Raw genomic sequence first — 20,886 nt, 5'->3', positions numbered from 1 at the left:
TTTAATGGGGCCACCTAGTGGCACGGGGCCCTCGGGCAGTGCCCGAGTGGCTCAATGGTCAGTCCGCCCCTGGCTATAGGCAAAACTTTTCGGATAGAGCAAGGGAGGGTTATAACCCGTGTTTGTTTATTTTCTGTCATCGGTACCCCATTGGGGGGATTTGCCCAAAAAAGGCTGTCAGCAGGCCAAAGATTATTCACCATTATTGTCTGTAGGCTTCATGTAGCTCATCTCTTGGCAGAGGATGTTGGTTTAGTAAAGACTGCATGTCAAATTTCTCAGTAAATCCTTACAACATAAGTTATGTACAAATCTCACATTGTCCTTTACAAGTTAAGCTTGGCACTCTCCACTCCCTCTTCCAAAGCCTCCATAATTGTCACAGTGAGGCCACCCATCACAATATATGACCAATAGGGACATTTAGAAGACAAAAGGGAGAAAGGCTAAAAAGACTAGTTGAGAATTGCATAACCTACTGATCGTTGTGATGTTAATTTTACTGAACATAACCTCTGCTTATGTATTTTGCCACCATGATAACTTTATTGTGGCAGTATAATTTTCATGGGCAGAAAAGCCATAACTGTCCGAACTTGAGTTGGAAATAGACTACTTTAATATAAAAAATCAAGTCAAGTTATTCTCATTGATGTAACGACCCTACATAATTATTGCAGATATTTTTTCACATATATTGGTTTGTCAGCATTTGGAATTTCAGTCAATAAACTTTGAGAACTTTGAGAAGTTCGAGGTTTTTGAGACCTGACACCAAAGGCTCTCTATGTAAAGAAGTAAGAAAAAAACAATTCCATAGATCAACTCACCAACCAGTCTGCTGACCAACCAAATTAACCTGTCTAACCATCTGTTAAAAGCAGGGTGCTAACCAAACCCTTGCTTTTAACAGATGGTTAGACAGGTTAATTTGGTTGGTCAGCAGTCTGGTTGGTGAGTTGAGCTATGGAATTGTTTTTGTCTTACATGTATACGCCCTCCATGTGCTCCTCACTGTGAAGGCCAATTATAGGTGTGGGCAGTGGCCAGTTTTTTGTTACTGTTTGTATATAGGGTCCGGAGACACACTGGGCACCTTCGCTGCCATTGTGCTCTTGCTGGGTGTCCAGTGTGCTCCTGTTCCTTTAAGGGGGATTGGGCAGCCTCCGGGCTCACCTGTCCCACATCTATCCATTCCATGCATGTGCTTCCACTGTGGAGACACTTATAAATTTGTAGTGTTAGGACCGCAAGCCACACGGGGTGCCGTGATGAGGCCTTGCAGCTTTCACATGCGTTTGCATATGTGTGCACATGCGTCTGCTTTTAACAGACGGTTAGACAGATTAATTTGGTTGGTCAGTAGACTGGTTGGTGAGTTGAGCTATGGAATTGTTTTTCTCTTAGCCCTTGTACACACGGTCAGACATTCCGATGGACAATGTCCGATAGGACCGCGTTGTCGCATAATCCGACAGTGTGTGGGCTCCATCGGACTGTTTCAGACGGAACAAGTTTTCCAGCTGGGCTATAAAATTTTCCGACAACATGATCCGATCGGACTTTGTCCGATCATGTGTAGAGAATTCCGATCGGACAAAGTGCCAAGCATGCTCAGATCAAATTCCTAGACCAAAGCTATTGGCTACAAGCCTGAACGTAGTCCCATCCTAACGAAATAACGTCATAACGTTAAGTACGATCGGACAACTTTGTCTGACCGTGTGTATGCAACAGTTTCGGACAAAATCCGTCGGACAAAATCCGACGGATTTGGTTGTCGGAATGTTCGACCGTGTGTACAAGGGCTTACATGTATATGCCCTCCATGTGCTCCTCACTGTGAAGGCCAGTTATAGGTGTGGGCAGAGGCCAGTTTTTTGTTACTGTAAAGAACACCTACTACTACAAACAGACATACACAGCACCATCCGCATCTGTACTTCCTATGCACACTGATGTTAATCACAGGATTATTATTGCCTGGGGGGGGGGGGCTAAGTGAAATCATGGTTTTGCTCATAGTTGCCAACACATTCAAAGGCTGATTACAATAGCCAGCCAGAATTTGGACTAGGTGCAATACAATTAACCACTTAAGGACCGAGCCTATTTTTGAGATTTGTTGTTTACAAATTGAAAAAAAAATTTTTGCTAGAAAATTACTTAGAACCCCCAAACATTATACATTTTTTTCCTAACACCCTAGAGAATAAAATGGTGGTCTTTGCAATACTTTCTGTCACATCGTATTTGCACCGTATTTGCGCAGCAGTCTTACAAGCGCACTTTTTTTGGAAAAAATACATTAAAAAATAAGACTGTTACGCCAAATAGATTGATACCCAACATGTCACGCTTCAAAATTGCGCCCGCTCGTGGAATGGCGACAAACTTTTACACTAAAAAATTTCCATAGGCGATGTTTAAAAAATCCTACGGGTTGGATGTTTTAAGTTACAGAGAAGGTCTAGGGCTAGAATTATTGCTCTTTTCATAGGCGTCGCTACTCATGTATGCGTTTGCTTTTGCACATGAGTTCGGCGTGACGAGGCACGTTTAAAAAAAAAAATGTTTTTTTCTTATTTATTTTACCTTTTATTTTGACACTGTTTTTAAAAAAAAAATTGTGTCACTTTTATTCCTAGTACAAGGAATGTAAACACCCCTGGTAATAGAAATAAAGCATGACAGGACTTCTTAAATATGAGATCTGGGGACAAAAAGACCTCACATCTCATGTTTACACTTAAATGCAATTAAAAAATAAATAAAAAAATTGTCATTTTAAAAAAAAGTTTTAAAAAAATGGCCCTTTCAGAACTATGGGCGGAAGTGACGTTTTGACGTCGCTTCCACCCTGCATTGTTGTGGAGATGGATGGGGGCCATCTTCCCCTCAATCGTCTCCATGCCCAGCATGAGGGTGAAGATCCGATCACCTCCGCCGCTTGCCAACGGCTCAGGTAAGAGGCGTTGGACACCAGAGAGCGCCGGGAGGGCCCCTCTCCCACCGCTAAAAGTGATCTTGCGGCGAATACGCTGCAGAGACAACTTTTATCTGAAAGTGGACCGCCGACCCAACAAGAGGATAGCAGCTAGCTGCTGCCATAACAACGATATCCCCCTTCAAAGTTAGGATATATATCAGCGTGTGGCAGTCCAGAACTGGTTAAACATGTAGCTGTGGTGTATTTATGTTACAAATACATTTATTATTTCAAAGGTGAACACCAACTTTAAAGTAGCAGAGGGCGAATACCTCCATTTTGTTCCATGTTCTCCTTCACAGAGTCCAACAGTTCCTGCCAGGATTCTGGACCTTCTTCCGCTTCCTCTTCCTCCTCTGGAGGAGTTTTTACAAGCCTTTCCTTAAAATAAAATAAAAAGTCAGTGCAAGCTATAGTCAGGCTGCTTATCTTTGTACTAAAGAGAATGCGGTCAAATGCGTTTACAAATATGTGCTAACTAACCCTTGTTTTTAACGCATACTGTTAGACAAGTTAATTTGGTTGGTAAGCTGACTGGTTGGTTAGTTGAGCTGGGACTTTCTCTGGTTGTGTTTTGCATTGCCCTTCCATGTGCTCCTTGCTGTGAAGGCCAGTTATAGGTGGGGACAGGGGCCATTTTGTTTGTTACTAACGGGGGAATATTGATGAGGGGACATCTTTCCTACCATTGTGCTATATGCTGGGTGTTCAGTGTGCCCCTGTGCCTTTAGCCACTTAAGGACTGCTCCACGCAGATATACTGTGGCAGGGCGTCTCTGCTGCGCGAAATCACGTACCTGTAGGTGATTTTGTGCACAGGGTCTTTGGTGCTGCGACCTGCTTCCGCTGTGATTGGACACAGCAGGAGACAATCAGCGGGTCCGATGGACACGATGTCCGCGGGGACCCGCCAATTGTTCACAGGAGAGGGAGAACAGTGGTCTGCCTATGCAAACAAGGTAGACCGCCGTTCTGTCAGAGTGGAAGATGGAGATATTGTGTTCCTGCTAATCAGGAACACAGATCTCTGTCTTCCTTCAGTTAAGCCAACCCCCACACAGTTAGAAAGCACTCCCTAGGAGTACACTTAACCCTTTGATCGCCCCTGATGTTAACTCCCTCCCTGCCACTGTCAATAGTAGTGAGAGTGTTTTTTTGTTAACACTGATCACTGTATTAGTCACTGGTGTCAGTTAGACATCCAACTTGTCCGTCGCAATGTCGCAGTCCCGCTAAAAATCACTGATCGCCGCCATTACTAGTAAAAAAATAAAAAAATAAATGAAAATTCCATAAAAATAGCCTATAGTTTGTAGATGTTATACTTTTGCACAAATCAATCAATATATACTTATTGGGATTTTTTAACCAAAAATATGTACCAAAATACATATTGGCCTAAATTGATGAATAAATTAGATTTTTTACGTTTTTTTATTGGGTATGTTTTATAGCAGAAATTAAAAAATATTGTTTTTTTTTTTCAAAATAGTTTGGTCTTTTTTTGTTTATAGAGCAAAAAATAAAAACCGCAGAGGTGATCAAATACCACTAAAAGAAAGCTCTATTTGTGGGGAAAAAAGGACATAAATTGTATTTGGGTTCACCGCGGCATAACCGCAAAATTGTCAGTTAAAGTAATGCTGTGCCGTATCGCATAAAATGGCCTGGTCATGAAGAGGGTAAATCTTCCGGGGCTTAAGTGCTTAAGGAGGATTGGGCTACCTCCAGGCCCACCTGCTCCCTATCTATCCATTAGAATGCATGTTCTTCCACTGTGGAGACTCTCATAAATTTACAAGAGTTAGCTTATGTTCACATTGGTGCAATTTGGCATGCGATTTGACATGTCAAAACGCATTCCAAATCGGCAGATATTGCCAGCAATGGCACCATCCAAAGCTGTGCGGCACAGACTTTGGGCCACTGCACCGATTCCCAAAAGGGGTGATTTGTATAGACATCTGTGCAGGAACCCACATAGATGTCTGCCAAATCGCCCCCCCCCCCCCCCCCCGCAGTAGGACAGCATTGCCGGGTTGAAATCGTTCGAGTTCAGCTGAATGAACTAGCACAATTTCTAACCCACAGCAATGTGAACCCAGGCTTAGGACTGCAAGTATACAGGATGCCGTGAAGAGGTCTTGCAGCCTACGCATGTGTTTGCAAATGTGTACTAAGGATGAGCTCAGGCGTGTTTGCAACTCCACGTGCCCGCGCCCGCCTCTGACACTTTGCAGCGCTAATCACAGGCAGTGAGACATTTCTCAATCTGTGCAGCCGCGGATCGGGAAATGTCTCACTGGTGGTGATTAGCACTGTGGAGTGACAGCTTCCTGGCGGGCGCGGGCACGTGGAGTTGCGAACACGCCTGAGCTCATCCTTAGTGCTAACTAAAACCCTGTTTTTAACATATACTGTTAAATCGGTTAATTTGGTTGGTAAGCAGACTGGTTGGTGAGTTGAGCTGGGAATTTCTCTGGTTTTGTCTTGCATGAGTCAGGTGTTAGGGCTACAGTGAAGATTAGTGTTCGGGTTACTTGGTGGTTGGTGTTAGGGTTACATGGATGGTTAGTGTTCCTTAGCACAGCTCGAATAGAAAATGTTATGACAATAAATAGATACACAGATCATATGCTGTATATTTCTTGGTGATATATACTTATAGAAAGCAATCCTGTAAAACATGGCAAACAACAATAATGGAGAAAAATAATCTTTATTGTTCCAGACTGCAGCATTGTTTTACATACCAGATTTGCAATGGCCTCTGTGATGACATCTTTTATGTGAATGTGATGCAGTTTGTAGTGTTTGCATAGCAGTTGTGACACTGTTGTTTTTCCTACAGCGGGAGGGCCAAGGATACAGATACGGATGGGCTGAATAGAAAAAAAAGACAAGTTGCATTATGAAAGGCAAACTCCGGTAAACAATTGCTGCATTCAAACTGACTGAATAGTAAGATTCCATTTAATAAAAATAAAAAAACAGCAACCTGTTGTGTAAGTAAAACATACACTGTTCTAACATTCTAAAAATTAGGACCTGTGTATAACTATTCCATTACCTAAGCATCAAATAAGTGTGTAAGTCTGAACTAGGTGTACCACTGACCCCCGAAGGAGCGGCTGATTTTTCTTGGGCTTAGGCTCAGTTCACACAGTACGCGGCACGACTTGCAGCGCCGCGACCTGCCGCGACCTCAGCGGCGACTTGCAAAAAGACTTCTGTATAGAAGTCAATGCAAGTCGCCCGAAGTCGCCACAAAAGTAGTACAGGAACCTTTTTTCTAAGTCGGAGCGACTCGAGTCACTCCTCTTAGAACGGTTCCGTAGTACAGAACGGGGCGCTACTTGTCAGGCGGCGAAGTCGCCTGGACAAGTCGCCCCTGTGTGAACCGAGCCTTACCGTTACCTTCTCCACCTCGTGTGCGTCTGTCTAGGGGTTTCCCGAGGTTGATGGCCCAATGAACTGTAGAGACCGACACTTAATCCACTTTGGGAATTTTTATTTGCAAAACGTTGAACAGAACACAGTCTCTCAGTAGGGAATAGAAGGTATGGGTAGTAAAGCTCAGGTACTCTTGGAACTGCTGACACTTAAATGTCTCTCTCTCTATACAATCCAGGGAATATCCATTTACAACTATCAGATAAATCACCTTTTAGCGAATTTAGCAACCGACAGGTGATTCAAATAAAGCAAAGTCCTTGCCACAGACTTGGTTGTAGAACTTTAGAATGAAAAAGTCTCTCTTAAAAACTTGGTTGTAACCGAAGGATGAAATTAGGAACTCTCATACAGTACCAGTATCTTGCAGCTGGTCCGGTGATACCTTAAGAATGTGGATTCACTTGGTGTCCTTTCCAGCTTAGCTTCCAGGCTCCTACTGAGCAGCCAGCCTTGTGCATGGCCCCTCCCCTGGTTGCGTTTTCAGTTGCTGGGCCTCTCCAAATCAGAGACGGCACCGGACCACCTTGGAACCCTCCTTCCAGTTACTGTGCCTCGGACTAGCCAGTCCCGAGACTTGGAAATGGATGGATCCGTACCCCAGGCCATGAGGGCCTCTGGGGGCTGGTCAGGAGGACCAGGGAGTCAGAACATACTTCTGGACCGGAACCTCGAACCACGTGACCTCAGCACTTTAACCACTTAAGGACTGCCGCATGTAAAAATATGTCAGCACAATGGCACGGACAGGCACAAGCACATACCCGTACGTGCCTGCCTTCCAGCGGGTGGGGGGTCCAATCGGACCCCCTCCTGCTGGCTGCGGCGGTCCGTTTAGCTTCAGGAGCGATCCGGGATGAGGGGATGGCTGTTGGTTTTTGGCCATCCCCTCTCAATCGCTCCTGGCGAATGAGAAGCTTCCCCTGCCTGTGTAGCGTAAACACAGGCAGGAGGAAGTGATGTCACTCTCCTCAGGGCGGTCTTTTTGACCGGACGGCGAGGAGAGAAGACATCATAGTAAGTGCAACAACACTACACTGACATGTAGGTACACATATGCACACTTTCACCCCCAGTCACCCCCCCCCCCCAGTCACAGTGTCACTGATTGCAGTGATTATTTATTTACTGATCACTGCATTTAGTGTCAGTTGTGACTGTAAAAAGTGTCAGGGTAGCCCCCTACCCCCCCAATAAAGGTTTAACCCCTTGATTGCCCCCACAGGTAACCCTTTCCCCCCCCCTTTTGCCAGTGTCACTAAGCAATCGTTTTTCTGATCGCTGCATTAGTGTCACTGGTGCCGCTAGGTAGCTAGTTATTTTTAAGGTTCACCGCCAGGTTTTTATAGTGTTAGGTACCCCAATATACTACCTAATACAGATTTTAACCCCCTGATTGCCCCTAGAGTTAACCCTTTCACCAGCGATCACCGTATAAGTGTCACTGGTGACGCTGGTTAGCCAGTTAGTTATTTAGGTTCCCCGTCAGGTTTTTATATAGCGTCAGGGACCCCTATATACTACCTAATAAAGGTTTTAACCCCCTGATTGCCCCTAGTTAACCCTTTCACCAGTGATCAGCGTATAAGTGTTACGGGTGACACTGGTTAGTTTGTTTGCTTTTTATAGTATCAGGGCACCCACCATTTATTACCCAATAAAGGTTTAACCCCCCGATCACCCGCCGGGTGATATCAATTAGGTTTTAGGGTCAGATAGGGTCTGCGTCACCCCAGGCAGCGCTAGGTTAGTGCCAGTACCACTAACACCCACGCGCAAAGCATACACCTCCCGTAGTGGTATAGTATCTGAACAGATCAATATCTGATCTGATCAGATCTATACTAGCGTCCCCAGCAGGTTAGGGTTCCAAAAAAACGCATTGTTAGCGGGATCAGCCCAGATACCTGCTAGCACCTGCGTTTTGCCCTTCCGCCCAGCCCACCCAAGTGTAGTATCGATCGATCACTGTCACTTACAAAACACTAAACACATAACTGCAGCGTTCGCAGAGACAGGCCTGATCCCTGCGATCGCTAACAGTTTTTTTTGGTAGCGTTTTATATTTAAATCCTGAAGGCAGTGCTTGGTTTTCGGGGTCCCGTATGCGGCTAGGCTCCCAAAAAGTCCCCCACGTGTGGTATCCCCGTACTCGGGAGAAGCAGCAGAATGTATTTTGGGGTATAATTTCACATATGCCCATAGCATGTGTGAGCAATATATAATTTAGTGACAACTTTGTGCAAAAAAAAAAAAGTTTGTAATATTCCTGCAACTTGTGGCAAAATATAAAATATTCCATGGACTCAACATGCCTCTCAGTAAATAACTTGGGGTGTCTACTTTCCAAAATTGGGTCATTTGGGGGGGTTTTGTGTTATTTTGGCATTTTATGGCCTTCGAAACTGATAGGAAGTGAGGAGTGAAATCAAAAATTTGCACCCTTAGAAATCCTGAAGGCAGTGATTGGTTTTCGGGGTGCCGTACGCGGCTAGACTCCCAAAAAGTCCCACACATGTGGTATCCCCGTACTCAGGAGAAGCAGCAGAATATATTTTGGGGTGCAATTCCACATATAACTATGGCATGTGTGAGCAATATATCATTTAGTGACAACTTTTTGTAAACTTTTCTTTTTTTTTGTCATTATTCAATCACTTGGGACAACAAAAAAATATTCAATGGGCTCAACGTGCCCCTCAGCAATTTCCTTGGGGTGTCTACTTTCCAAAATGGGGTCATTTGGGGGGGTTTGTACTGCCCTGCCATTTTAGCACCTCAAGAAATGAGATAGGCAGTCATAAATTAAAAGCTGTGTAAATTCCAGAAAATGTACTCTAGTTTGTAGACGCTATAACTTTTGCGCAAACCAATAAATATACGCTTATTGACATTTTTTTTACTAAAGACATGTGGCTGAATACATTTTGGCCTAAATGTATGACTAAAATTGAGTTTATTCGATTTTCTTATAACAAAAATTCGAAATTTACAGCAGCACAGTGGTGTAGTGGTTAGCACTCTCACCTAGCAGTAAGAGGGGTCGCTGGTTCAAATCCCAACCACGACACTACCTGCCTGGAGTTTGCATGTTCTCCCTGTGCCTGCATGGGTTTCCTCCGGGTACTCTGGTTTCCTCCCACAATCCAAAGACATGCAGGTAGGTTAATTGGCTTCTGTCCAAAATTGGCCCTAGTATATGAATGGGGACCTAGGATTGTGGGCTCCTTGAGGGTAGGGACCAATGTGAGTGTGCAATGTACAGGGATAGGGACAATTGTAGACACTCACCCAGGTTGAACTGGATGGACTGGTGTCTTTATTCAACCTTACTAACTATGAAAATCTTTAATTTTCAGTCTTTTTCCATTTATGTCGTAAAAAATAAAAATTGCAGAGGGAATAAAATACCATCAAAAGAAAGCTCTATTTGTGGGAAGAAAAGGACGCAAATTTAGTTTGGGTACAACATTGCATGACCGCGCAATTACCAGTTAAAGCAGTGCAGTGCGAAATTGTAAAAAGACCTCTGGTCCTTAGGCTGACAATTGGTCCGTGGCTTAAGTGTTTAAGTACCCTCTCCCGGAATACACAGCGATACAACGCACCCACTGATTGGCTCCGAGAGAGACTGGTACCCAATGCGTCCAACCAGACTGCGTTCCAATGCCTGCCAAAGGTGACACCCACATCTATGGCCAGGCAGAACACAATACAGTCCAGCCAAACTGATACTGAGACCATAATTTACTACAATTAACCCTAAGACCCAACTATGGTCTTAGGAACATTTAAATTGACAAAAACATAGCGCATGCTCTTTAGGTGCCCGGCGCTACATAGGAATAAAAGCTTATTTTCCATGATTCCTGGAATTAAAAGGAGTGGTAACAGGAACAACATGTATTAGGGTTACAGCTGCCATGCTGCATATAAGTTGCTCTCATTGTTACCTGGTTGTATTTTGTTCTAAACCAATATATAGTTCATATGAAAAAATAATTAAAAGTTAACACATGCTATATGTCATTTTATGTTGCTCTTAAATTTCCTCTACATTTCAATCTACAGCAGCTATGGCTTTTTGTTTTTTTATCTCTAATGCCGTGTACACACAACCGGACTTTTCGACATCAAAGTTCTGACGGAACGAATCCGTCGGACAATTCGATTGTCTGTGGGCTTCATCGGACCTTTTCTGTCGAAAAATCTGATGGACTTTAGAAATAGAACATGTTTCAAATCTTTCCACCAGAACCAGTTCCAATCGAGAAAACCGCTCGTCTGTATGCCGCGTACACACGACCGGACTTTCCGGCAGAAAAGATTTGACGGAATCATTTCATCGGATATTCCGATCATGTGTGGGCTTCAGCGGACTTTTTTTTTCAAAAAGTCTGACGGACCTAGAAATAGAACATGTTTAAATCTTTCTGACATAATCAATTCCTATTGGGAAAACCGTTCGTCCGACGGACCAAATACGATGCAAGGGCAGCTATTGGCTACTGAACTTTCTTTTCTAGTACCGTCATACGTCATCACGTTCTAAACAAACGGACTTTGGTGTGATTGTGTGTAGGCAAGTCCGTTTCAGCGGAACTCCGTCAGAAAGACCGTCGGAGTTTATTCTGACGGAAAGTCCGGTTGTGTGTATGTGGCATAAGAAGAAGAAGCAGGTAATGATCTTAAATGCTAGCTAAAAATTCATACTCTATACTGAATATATTTTTTTCCCACAAATAATCTAAAGGGGCAATACAGTGCCTTAGGGGTCAGCACTTCTGCTTGCAGCACTGGAGTCCTCGGTACGAATCCAGGCCAGGACAATATCTTCATGGAGTTTGTATGTTCTCCCTGTGCTTGTGTGGGGTTCCTCAAGGTACTTCAGTTTCCTTCCAAAGACATGCTGCTAAATTATTTGGCTTCTCTCTAAATTGGCCCTAATTTGTGTGCACATTTGTGTATGTGTGATAGAGACCTCATACTGTAAACTCCTTGAGAACAGGGGCTAATGTGAATGAACAGTATGTAATATGCTGCGCTATATAATGCCTTTAAAAAAAAAAGAAATAAATACATACTTTTCATCATTCCTGATTAAGATTAAAAAGAACGTATCTATCATGTATTGTCTTTTGTATCTCATAACACTGCAATGCCTTCCAAATCCACATACCAGAAGTCCTCGGCTTTCCTTGAACTCTTTGACAACAGATTCTATATTTTCCACTATTCCACTCTGAGACACCCAGTTAATGTTAAAATTCTGCTTCAAGAACACAGCTTCCATTCTCAGGTTCACCAGTAAATGGTCAATCTCCAGTTGCTGAAAAAAATAATGTATGGAAAGGAAAAACACTGCAAGTAAGTATTTAACATTTTTCATTTTGATAGGGAAATTATTCACAGCGCTTGACTTTTTACACATTTTGTTATGTTACAGCCTTATTCCAAAATTAATAAAATTCATTATTTTCCTAAAAATTCTGCAAACAGTACCCCATAATAATAAGAAGTTTGTTTGAAATCTTTGTAAATTTATTAAAAGTATAAAACAAAGAAAATCCCATGTACATAAGTATTCACAGCCTTTGCTCAATACTTTGTTGAAGCACCTTTGACACCAATTACAGCCTTGAGTATTTTTGAGTATGATGCTATAAGCTTGGCACACCTATTTTTGGACAGTTTCTCCCGTTTTTCTTTGCAGGACCTCTCAAGTTCCATCAGCATTGGTGCACAGCCATTACCGGATCTCTCCAGAGATGTTCAATCGGGTTTAAGTCTGGGCTTTGGATGGGCCACTCAAGGACATGCACAGAGTTGTCCCGTAGCCACTCCTTTGTTATCTTGGCTGTGTGCTTAGGGTCATTGTCTTGTTGGAAATTGAACCTTTGCCCCAGTCTGAGGTGAAGAGCACTCTGGAGCAGGATGTCTCTATACATTGCATCTTTCCCTCGATCCCGACTAGTCTCCCAGTTCCTGCCGCTGAAAAAAATCCCCACAGCATAATGCTACCACCACTATGCTTCACTGTAAAGATGGTATTGGCCAAATTATGAACGGTGCCTGGTTTCCTCCAGACATGACACTTGTCATTCAGGCCAAAGAGTTCAATCTTTGATTCATCAGACCAAATAATTTTGTTTTTCATGGTCCAAGAGTCCTTCAGGTGCCTTTTGGCAAACTTCAGGTGGGCTGTCATGTGCCTTATACTGAGGAGTGGTTTCCGTCTGGCCACTCTACCATACAAGCCTTATTGGTGGAATTCTGCAGAGATGGTTGTTCCTTCTGGAAGGTTCTCCTCTCTCCACAGAGAAAAGCTGGAGCTCGGTCAGAGTGACCATCGGGTTCTTGGTCAACCCCCTTACTAAGGCCTTCTTCTCTCTTCAATGCTGCAGAAATTTTTCTGTACCCTTCCCCAGATCTGTGCCTCGATACGATCCCGACTCGGAGGTCTACAGACAATTCCTTGGACTTCATGGCTTGGTTTGAGCTCTGACAGGTGTGTGCCTTTCCAAATCATGTCCAATCAACTGAATTTACCACAGGTTGACACCAATCAAGTTGTAGAAACATTTCAAGGATGATCAGTGGAAACAGGATGCACCTGAGCTCAATTTTTTTTTTTTTAAACTTCTTTTTTTATTAGTAATAATTGGCACAGACAGGTAAAATAAAATAGACAGCATACATCTTTGTGTAGTACAAACAAGACATTATAAACAGTAGCAAGTCTTACAGCAGTAATTTCCCTGTGCTTCAGTTATACAGAAAGTGTGTACTGGTTTTGCTTTTATTCCCCCCCCCACCCCCCAAGTAACAATAAACAAACCCGCAAATAACAGATGCACGCATAAGTAAGACAGCCAGGTGGCCATGAGGTCAAAACATCAAACCATTCCTCCGAGGTCACAATAATCCCATGGCAACGTTCTCATATCACGGCAGGTCATGATTCAGCAGATCCACACGTTTCTATCTTATCCACCCAGTCTCCCCATATTTTGAGAAATTTTCCTGGCCTACCCCTTGTCTCGTATGTTATTTTATATATTGGTATGTCCTGATTAATCAAAGCTTTCCATCTGTTCAAGGAGACCAGTGTGGTTTGCGTCCAATGTAATAGGACAGTCTTCCTAGCATAATATAGTAGAAAACGCAAGAATTGTTTTCGACAGTTACTAATGTCTACCTCCTCAAAAACCGAGAGGAGACACCATTTAGGACTACATATATTGGGGAGGTCAAAAGTAATCGCCACAAAGTGGGTCACCTGAGACCAAAATGGTCTTATCTGTTCACATTCCCATAACATATGTAACAGGTTACCCTCTTCCTTACCACACTTATGACACATTGGGGTAGGTATTTTCCGCAAACGGAAAAGGCGTAGAGGGGTATAGTATATCCTATGAAATATACGTATCTGAATTATTTTATCTCTGGCGGAAATAGCAGTGCTAAAATAAGTATCCAGAAGTTCCTCCCAATTATCGTCTGACAGCCCAGGTATATCCCTCGTCCATTGTTGTTTCAGAATTTGTAATCTAGTAATTTTAGGTTCATTCAGTATTTTGTAATAAGTGGAAACAAGTTTAACATGTTCCGGTTGGGCAAGCGCCCCTTCCAAAGTAGAGTTCTGAAAGACAACATCCCGGAGTCCTAATTGGGACTCGGATGCATGCTTCAATTGTAAATACCTAAACCTTCAGGACTCAGGTATACCTAGCTCCTGTCGTAACGTTGGAAATGTTTTAAATCCCCCCTCCTCGTACATTTGGTGGACATATTTTAAACCCTTTTCAGCCCAACTGCCAGCGGCAGGGAGATCTCTAAAGTGTGGAAAGAAAGGATTATTCCATATGGGCTGATTAGGTGAAATCGTAGGGTGGGCTTCAGGCACCAGTGTCTGACATACTTTAAAGATTTTGAGAGAGACTTTAATCATATCTGTACCCCTCTTCTCAAAAACTGCTCCCCTAAAGATCACATTCGACAGCGCTTCATAGGAGGAGAGCAATGCTGCCTCCGCCGCGGTAGCAGCATTATTCAATTGCGGAAATAGCCACCAATGTACATATACCAATTGTGAGGCGTAGTAGTACAGTCTCAGATTTGGTATTGCCAGTCCCCCTTTATGTACAGGTAATTGTAGAGTAGTCAGTGCAATCCGTGGGTTTTTAGGAGACCATAAAAATGTAGACACCAGAGAGTCAATCTCTTGAAAAATCGTCCTGGGCACATATACCGGGCAGTTTGCCAGGACGTATAATAATTTGGGGAAAAACACCATTTTAAATAAATTAGCTCTCCCCATCAATGTAAGGGGCAAGTCAACCCAGTTGTTAAGTTTAACCTTAAGGGAAGCTATACAAGGAAGAAGATTATCTGGGATGTATGTTGAAATTGGTAGCCGAACCACCACCCCCAAGTATTTAAACGATGTGGCAATCTGTAAGGACAGTTCTGCGGTAAGTGCGCAGGGGAATCAGAGTCCAAGGGAAATACAGTGGATTTAGTCCAATTAATCCTCAGCCCTGAATATGCGCCAAAAGCAGTAATCAACTGCAGCAGTTTGGGAATCGTACATTTGGGGTTTGACAAATAAAGCAGCATATCATCAGCATATAGTGATATACGCTCCTCCAATGGCCCAATCCACATGCCCTGTAGTTCCGTGGAACTCCTCAACAACCTCGCCAGAGGTTCCACTGCCAGGGCATACAGAAGGGGTGATAAAGGGCAACCCTGTCGGGTTCCCCTATGGATTTTAAAGGGTTTAGAAATAATACCATTAAGCCTAAGGCGGGCCATGGGCTGGTCATACAATATCTTAATCCAGGTGATGACATTATGTCCGAAACCGAATTTCTCCATAATATATATGAGATAAGGCCATTCCACGGAATCAAACGCTTTGTGGGCGTCCAGAGACACAATTGCTCTGGGGACTGTCAATGAATTGGGGGTTTGTAGATTGGTGTATAATCTGCGAATATTACTATAGGTGGATCTTCCAGGGATAAAGCCGGTTTGATCTGGGCTAACGAGGGTGCTAATGATAGCATTTAATCGGGTTGCTAGAATTTTAGATAAAATTTTTAAGTCTGTATTAATTAAGGAGATGGGCCTGTATGATTCACAGTATTGTGGGTCTTTATTGGGTTTGGGGATTAATACAATAAGTGCTTCTTTCATGGATGGAGGTAAGCAGCCTTGTGCAAAAATGGTTGAAAAAAGTTTTCTCAGTCTAGGGACTAGGATATCCTGATATTCTAAATACCATTCAATGGGGAATCCATCTGGGCCCGGGGTTTTGTGTTTGGCAAAACTTTTAATGGTGAGCGTTATCTCCTCGGTGGAAATGGGTGATTCCAGAGACATCTTCTGTTCTAAGGGCAACACCGGGAAGTCAATCATATCAACATATTCATATAGTTCGGGAATGGTATAGTGGGCCTGGGAGCGATACATGTTCGTGTAAAAACTGTGAAAAATCTCCATAATCTCATCCTGAGTATCCCTAAGTGTATTTGAGGTATCATAGACACAAGGGATGAAAATAGGGTCAGAGAGCGGTGCGGCTAAAAACGCCAACAATTTCCCGCTCCTATCGCCCATCTCAAAAATCCGCTGACGTTGGTATAAGGTTTTCTTTTGGGTCTTTGAAAGAAGTGCAAGTTCATATTCCCTACTAATACTCTGCAAGTTCTGATAATAGAGGGGAGAGGGATCCCTGACATAAGAATCCTCTGCCTCCTGTAACTGAGAGGCCAGCTTTCGTAGACAATCCCCATTCGCCCTCCTAAGATCAAGTACCCCCTTCATATATGCCCCTCTAGAAACTGCTTTAAAAGCATCCCAAGTTATCAGTTCGGGGACCTCCTCCCTGTTTTCCTGCCAAAAGTGTGTCACTGCGTCCCTACAAGTAGATGTTACCATGGGCTCCTGCAGCCAATACGAGCTCATCCTCCACACTCGGTCACCCAGGGCACTACCCGCTCTCATAGACAATTGCAGAGGTGAGTGGTCCGATATTGCCCTGGGTAAATAGGAAATTTCCTCTACTCTGGGCAGCGCAGCCCCAGAGAGAAAAAACATGTCTAGTCTAGAAAGCGATCTATAGGATGCCGATGCACAAGAGAACTCCCGCGCCTCCGGGTGCTTCCAACGCCATACCTCCTTGAGGTCATAGGACGCGGCCCAGTCACTCAACACTGCGGTCGATGGTCTAGTGCAACGCAGCCTATCCTGATCAGCATTCATGACCTGGTTAAAATCTCCTCCTATAAGAAGGTGACCTCGTAACATAGGAAGCACCACCGCCATACAGGCCCTCAATCTTTGTAAATCAAACGGTGGCGGCATATACAGATTTACTAAAGTATATAACACTCCCAGGTATTGCAATATAACCACAACATAGCATCCCTGTGGGTCAGTCCTAACTTCCAGTATCTGGACAGGTAAGGATCGTAGTATAAGTATAGATACCCCTCTAGAGTAGGTCGAGTAAGTAGCATGAAAAGCATGTGCAATATATCTCTTTTTCAGGGCCATGACCCTCGATCCCACCAGGTGAGTTTCTTGGAGCATAAGTATTTGCGCCTTAGTACGTTTTAAGTAATCAAAGACTAGTGACCTCTTAATCTTTGAGTTTAGTCCCCTGACATTCCAAGTAATACAGTTAAAACTCATCGATGTGATGCAGGATCCATACAACAGAGAAGGGGAGAGAGGACAGGCCAGAAGAAGCCTAGTTCCCATCTCCCCCCCCTACCAACATATTACATACATTATGAATAGAATATAAGAATCGAGCCTCCCACCAGTACTTTCGTTGCCAGTTCGTGCGTGCATCACTTATGCAAGAAAAAAAGAACAAAAACAAACAACCCCACCCCAACCATCTAGGTTCTCCCCTCCCCCCTCCCTGCTCATTAACCCCAACTATAACGAGCTTCATCCCAAAAAACCAAAAAGGAAAACAGTTCAGTCCAGGGAGTGACCAGACGTAGCTCCCAGCTTCAGTCAGTAAAGAAAAAACCTTGTCAGGTCAGTAAAGGGGAATCTTGTGCATCCCCCGGCAAAACATGGCACATATAAGGCACTTGATGAAGTAACCAAATAAAGAGGTGCGCATCCCAGGTTGAGTGTAGGCGCCAAGTCTAGGTCCGCCAGCTGAACATAAGGGTAGTACAGCAATAACCACGGTTCCCGGGTAGGATAACCCAAAAATAACATGAAAATACCTCATATAACGTTCGTCCTCCCCCATAATCAGGGATTCCAGCCATAATAATTAGTAAAGTCAATCTCCGCGACGGTCATGTGAAGCCATAGAAAAATGGGATTATTACAGTCCATCCAACCATTCCGAAGCCTCGGTGGGTGAAAGAAAAAATTGCACTCTGCCTTCATTAACTACTCGTAGCTTGGCCGGATACATCATACTGTAGGGAAGATGTTTCTCCCGAAGGCGCTTCTTAACATGGAGGAAAGCTGCTCTTTGCCTTTGGGTGGTAGCAGAAAAATCAGGGAAAATGGAGATCTTCTTTCCGTTATATTGTATATCTTGTAGGTTCCGGGCAGTACGCATAATGCATTCTTTATCTCGAAAGTGGATCAGCTTGGCCAAAATGGGGCGCGGAGGGGCTCCAGGGGGCATAGGGCGCATGGGCACCCTATGAGCCCGTTCAATCGCAAACAAGGGTGATAGGGCTTCCCGTCCCAGTAAGGTACTCAGCCATTGCTCCAGGAACTGCTCTGTGTCCTTGTCCTCTGCGCCTTCTGGGAATCCCACAAAACGCAGATTGTTCCTGCGCATTCGGTCCTCAAGGTCCCCCAACTTAGTGGCATGCTCTTTAAGCTCCTGTTGATGTGTGCGGATAGTAGCAGACATAGGTTGCATATTGTCCTCCATATCACTGATTCTTTGCTCTGCAGTAGAAATCCTAGAGCGAATCTTCTGCATGTCATGTTTAACAATGGATAAATCCAGTCTGACTGTTTCAATCTGTGTGGTCAGTGTGGTCTGGCATTGATGGATAGCCTCCATAACATGCTTCAAAGTAAGCTCTTCCTCACCCTCCATCGCCCCCTCCGCCTCCATCCCCCGGTCCGCCCGTGGCGTGGGATCTCCAGGGTCACTGTCCTTCTCCCATGCCTCGTCCTCCTCCCATGGCTCCACGGCCTCCTCCGCATGCGGCGACACCGGCGGAGGGGTATGCTGACTGAGTGGGGAGTCCGCAAAGTGCTCTCTAATGGTTGTCGGGGGTTTAGGCTTACCAGGATTACCGGAGGACGCTTGTGTACCAGCCGAGGGTCCGGAATCATTTTTCGATTGCGGCTTGCTTTTGGACGATCTACCCATAGAGTAGGATGCGCTGGCGCCATCTTTGGCCTTGTTCCCCGCCTGCGTGGCCGCCCGCTCTGCGGCGGATTTCTGACTCGCCGGGCCGTTCCGACCCATTTTAACGGCTCCCCAGGAAAGCAGCGGGTGTTCTGGCGGCGTCTGCGGGGCTGGGACAGTGCTAGCGTAATCGGATGCTGTAAAGGATGATTCGGTGCCGGAGGAGCTCACAAAACGTGCTGTCTACATGTCCGCCGCTGGCCACGCCCCCCCTGAGCTCAATTTTGAGTGTCACGGCAAAGGCTGTGAATACTTATGTACATGGGATTTTTTTTTTTTTTTTAACCACTTCCTGCCTATAGCAGAATGACGGCCGGGCAGTGGTTCAGTTATCTTGACTGGCGTCATATGACGTCCTGCAGGATAATAGCCACCGCATCCGTGGGGGCGCACATTGCGGCGATCTGTGCTGCCGTGTGTCAGTCTGACAAAGGCTCTTTACCATGTGATCAGCCATGTCAAATCACGATATGTAAACAGGAAGAGCCATTTATCGGCTTTTCCTCACTCGCGTCTGAGAGACGCGAGTAGAGGAGAGGAAATCAGCGGCTCTCCTGACAGGGGGTGGGGGGGGTCTATGCTAATTGTTTATCAGCGCAGCCCCCCTAGGATGCCCACACTGGACCACCAGGGAAGCTGCCAGGACCACCAGCGAAGCACATAAGATGTGGATGACCAGGTACATCCCCCATGGCCATCCACATGTGCAAATGAATGCCCAATCTATGAAAATCAGTGCCCACAAATGCGCACTGACTGGCACCATTATGAAACAAATTAATTCAGTGATGCCCAGCAATGCCACCCATCAATGTCATCAGTACCACCCATCAGTGTCCATCAGTGCCACCCATCAGTGCCACCTAGGAGTGCCCATCAGTGCCACCTATCAGTGCCCATCAGTGCCACCTTATCAGTGCCCATCAGTGCAGCCATATCAGTGCCTGTCATTAAAGAATAAAACCTTCTTATTTACAAAAACATTTAACAGAAACAAAGACTTTTTTTTTCAAAATTTCCAGTTTTTTTATTTTTTGCGCAAAAAAATAAAAAAGGCAGAGGTGATCAAATACCACCAAAAGAAAGCTCTATTTGTGGGAACAAAATTATAAAAAAAATTGTATGGGTACAGTGTAGCATGACCGCGCAATTGTTATTCAAATTGCGACAGCACTGAAAGCTGAGAATTGGCATAAGGCCATAACATAACAAAATGTGGAAAAAATGAAGCGTGTGAATATTTTCCGGATGCACGGTTGTTCTCTCCTCTTCTGAGAGCAAACAACTACTCCTTCATCTCTACCTTCACCCCTCACATAAACCTTTTAATTAATCTATACTGTGTCATGGGGGGGGGGGGGGGTGTCTGTTTTTACTGGGGCCGGTGACATCACATCTAAGAAAGTGACACCCAGCAACAGTCCTTGGGCTTTTGGATAGCTATACATATGGGGCTTTTGTTTGTACTGTCCTGCCATTTTATGGCCTTAAAAATGCAATAGGCGGTCAGAATATACGATTTGTCAAATTAGCTTTGTATAGTAAAAAATGTTTAAACTCAGTGCTTATTAAACACCTTCAAAAGAAAGCTCTATTTGTCAACAAAAATGAAACAACATTAAGGCTCCATGCACACTGAAGCTCAAAAAAGCTTTTTCTGGTCGCCAGATTGCTGGCAGAAAACGCTGGTTGAAAAACTTGCTTTTAACAGCGTTTTGTACTAGCGTTTATGAGCGTTTATTAGCGTTAGTGTTTATGGGCGTTTTCAATAAAAATACACAAATCCAAAAATCCCACAGTGCATTCCAAACTCCCACAATGCATTGAAAAAAATAGAATGCCGAACACTAATTAACGCGTGTTTATGAGCGTTTATAAGCGTTTATGAGCGTTTATCGGCGTTTGGCGTTTTTTGGCGGTGAAAAACGGCACATTGAATGCGAATTTCTAGCGTTCAGAAAAAAGACCATAAACTCCACTGCTCATTAAAGCTAAAAAACATCCATGTGTGCATGGACACATAGGC

The 20,886-nt window shown here is 44.2% G+C and overlaps 1 protein-coding gene across 2 annotated transcripts in view; it reads right to left on the bottom strand.

Moving 5' to 3' along the window:
• The window catches only part of AK7 (adenylate kinase 7), a 91,555-nt gene that overhangs the window by 31,900 nt on the left and 38,769 nt on the right, over positions 1 to 20,886 (bottom strand). For both annotated transcript variants that reach the window (XM_077463549.1, XM_077463548.1), the window contains exons 10-12: positions 11,622 to 11,771; positions 5,743 to 5,871; positions 3,262 to 3,370 (exon numbers count right to left, since the gene is read on the bottom strand). In XM_077463549.1, coding sequence (XP_077319675.1) covers positions 3,262 to 3,370; positions 5,743 to 5,871; positions 11,622 to 11,771 — 388 coding nt within the window. The remainder of the gene's footprint in view (positions 1 to 3,261; positions 3,371 to 5,742; positions 5,872 to 11,621; positions 11,772 to 20,886) is intronic.

The sequence above is a fragment of the Lithobates pipiens genome, unplaced genomic scaffold, assembly GCF_037356315.1.
Source record: "Lithobates pipiens isolate NorthernLeopardFrog02 unplaced genomic scaffold, aLitPip1_a1.2 Scaffold_30, whole genome shotgun sequence".
Lineage (NCBI taxonomy): Eukaryota > Metazoa > Chordata > Amphibia > Anura > Ranidae > Lithobates > Lithobates pipiens.
This window is presented reverse-complemented; position numbering and strand designations above follow the sequence as displayed.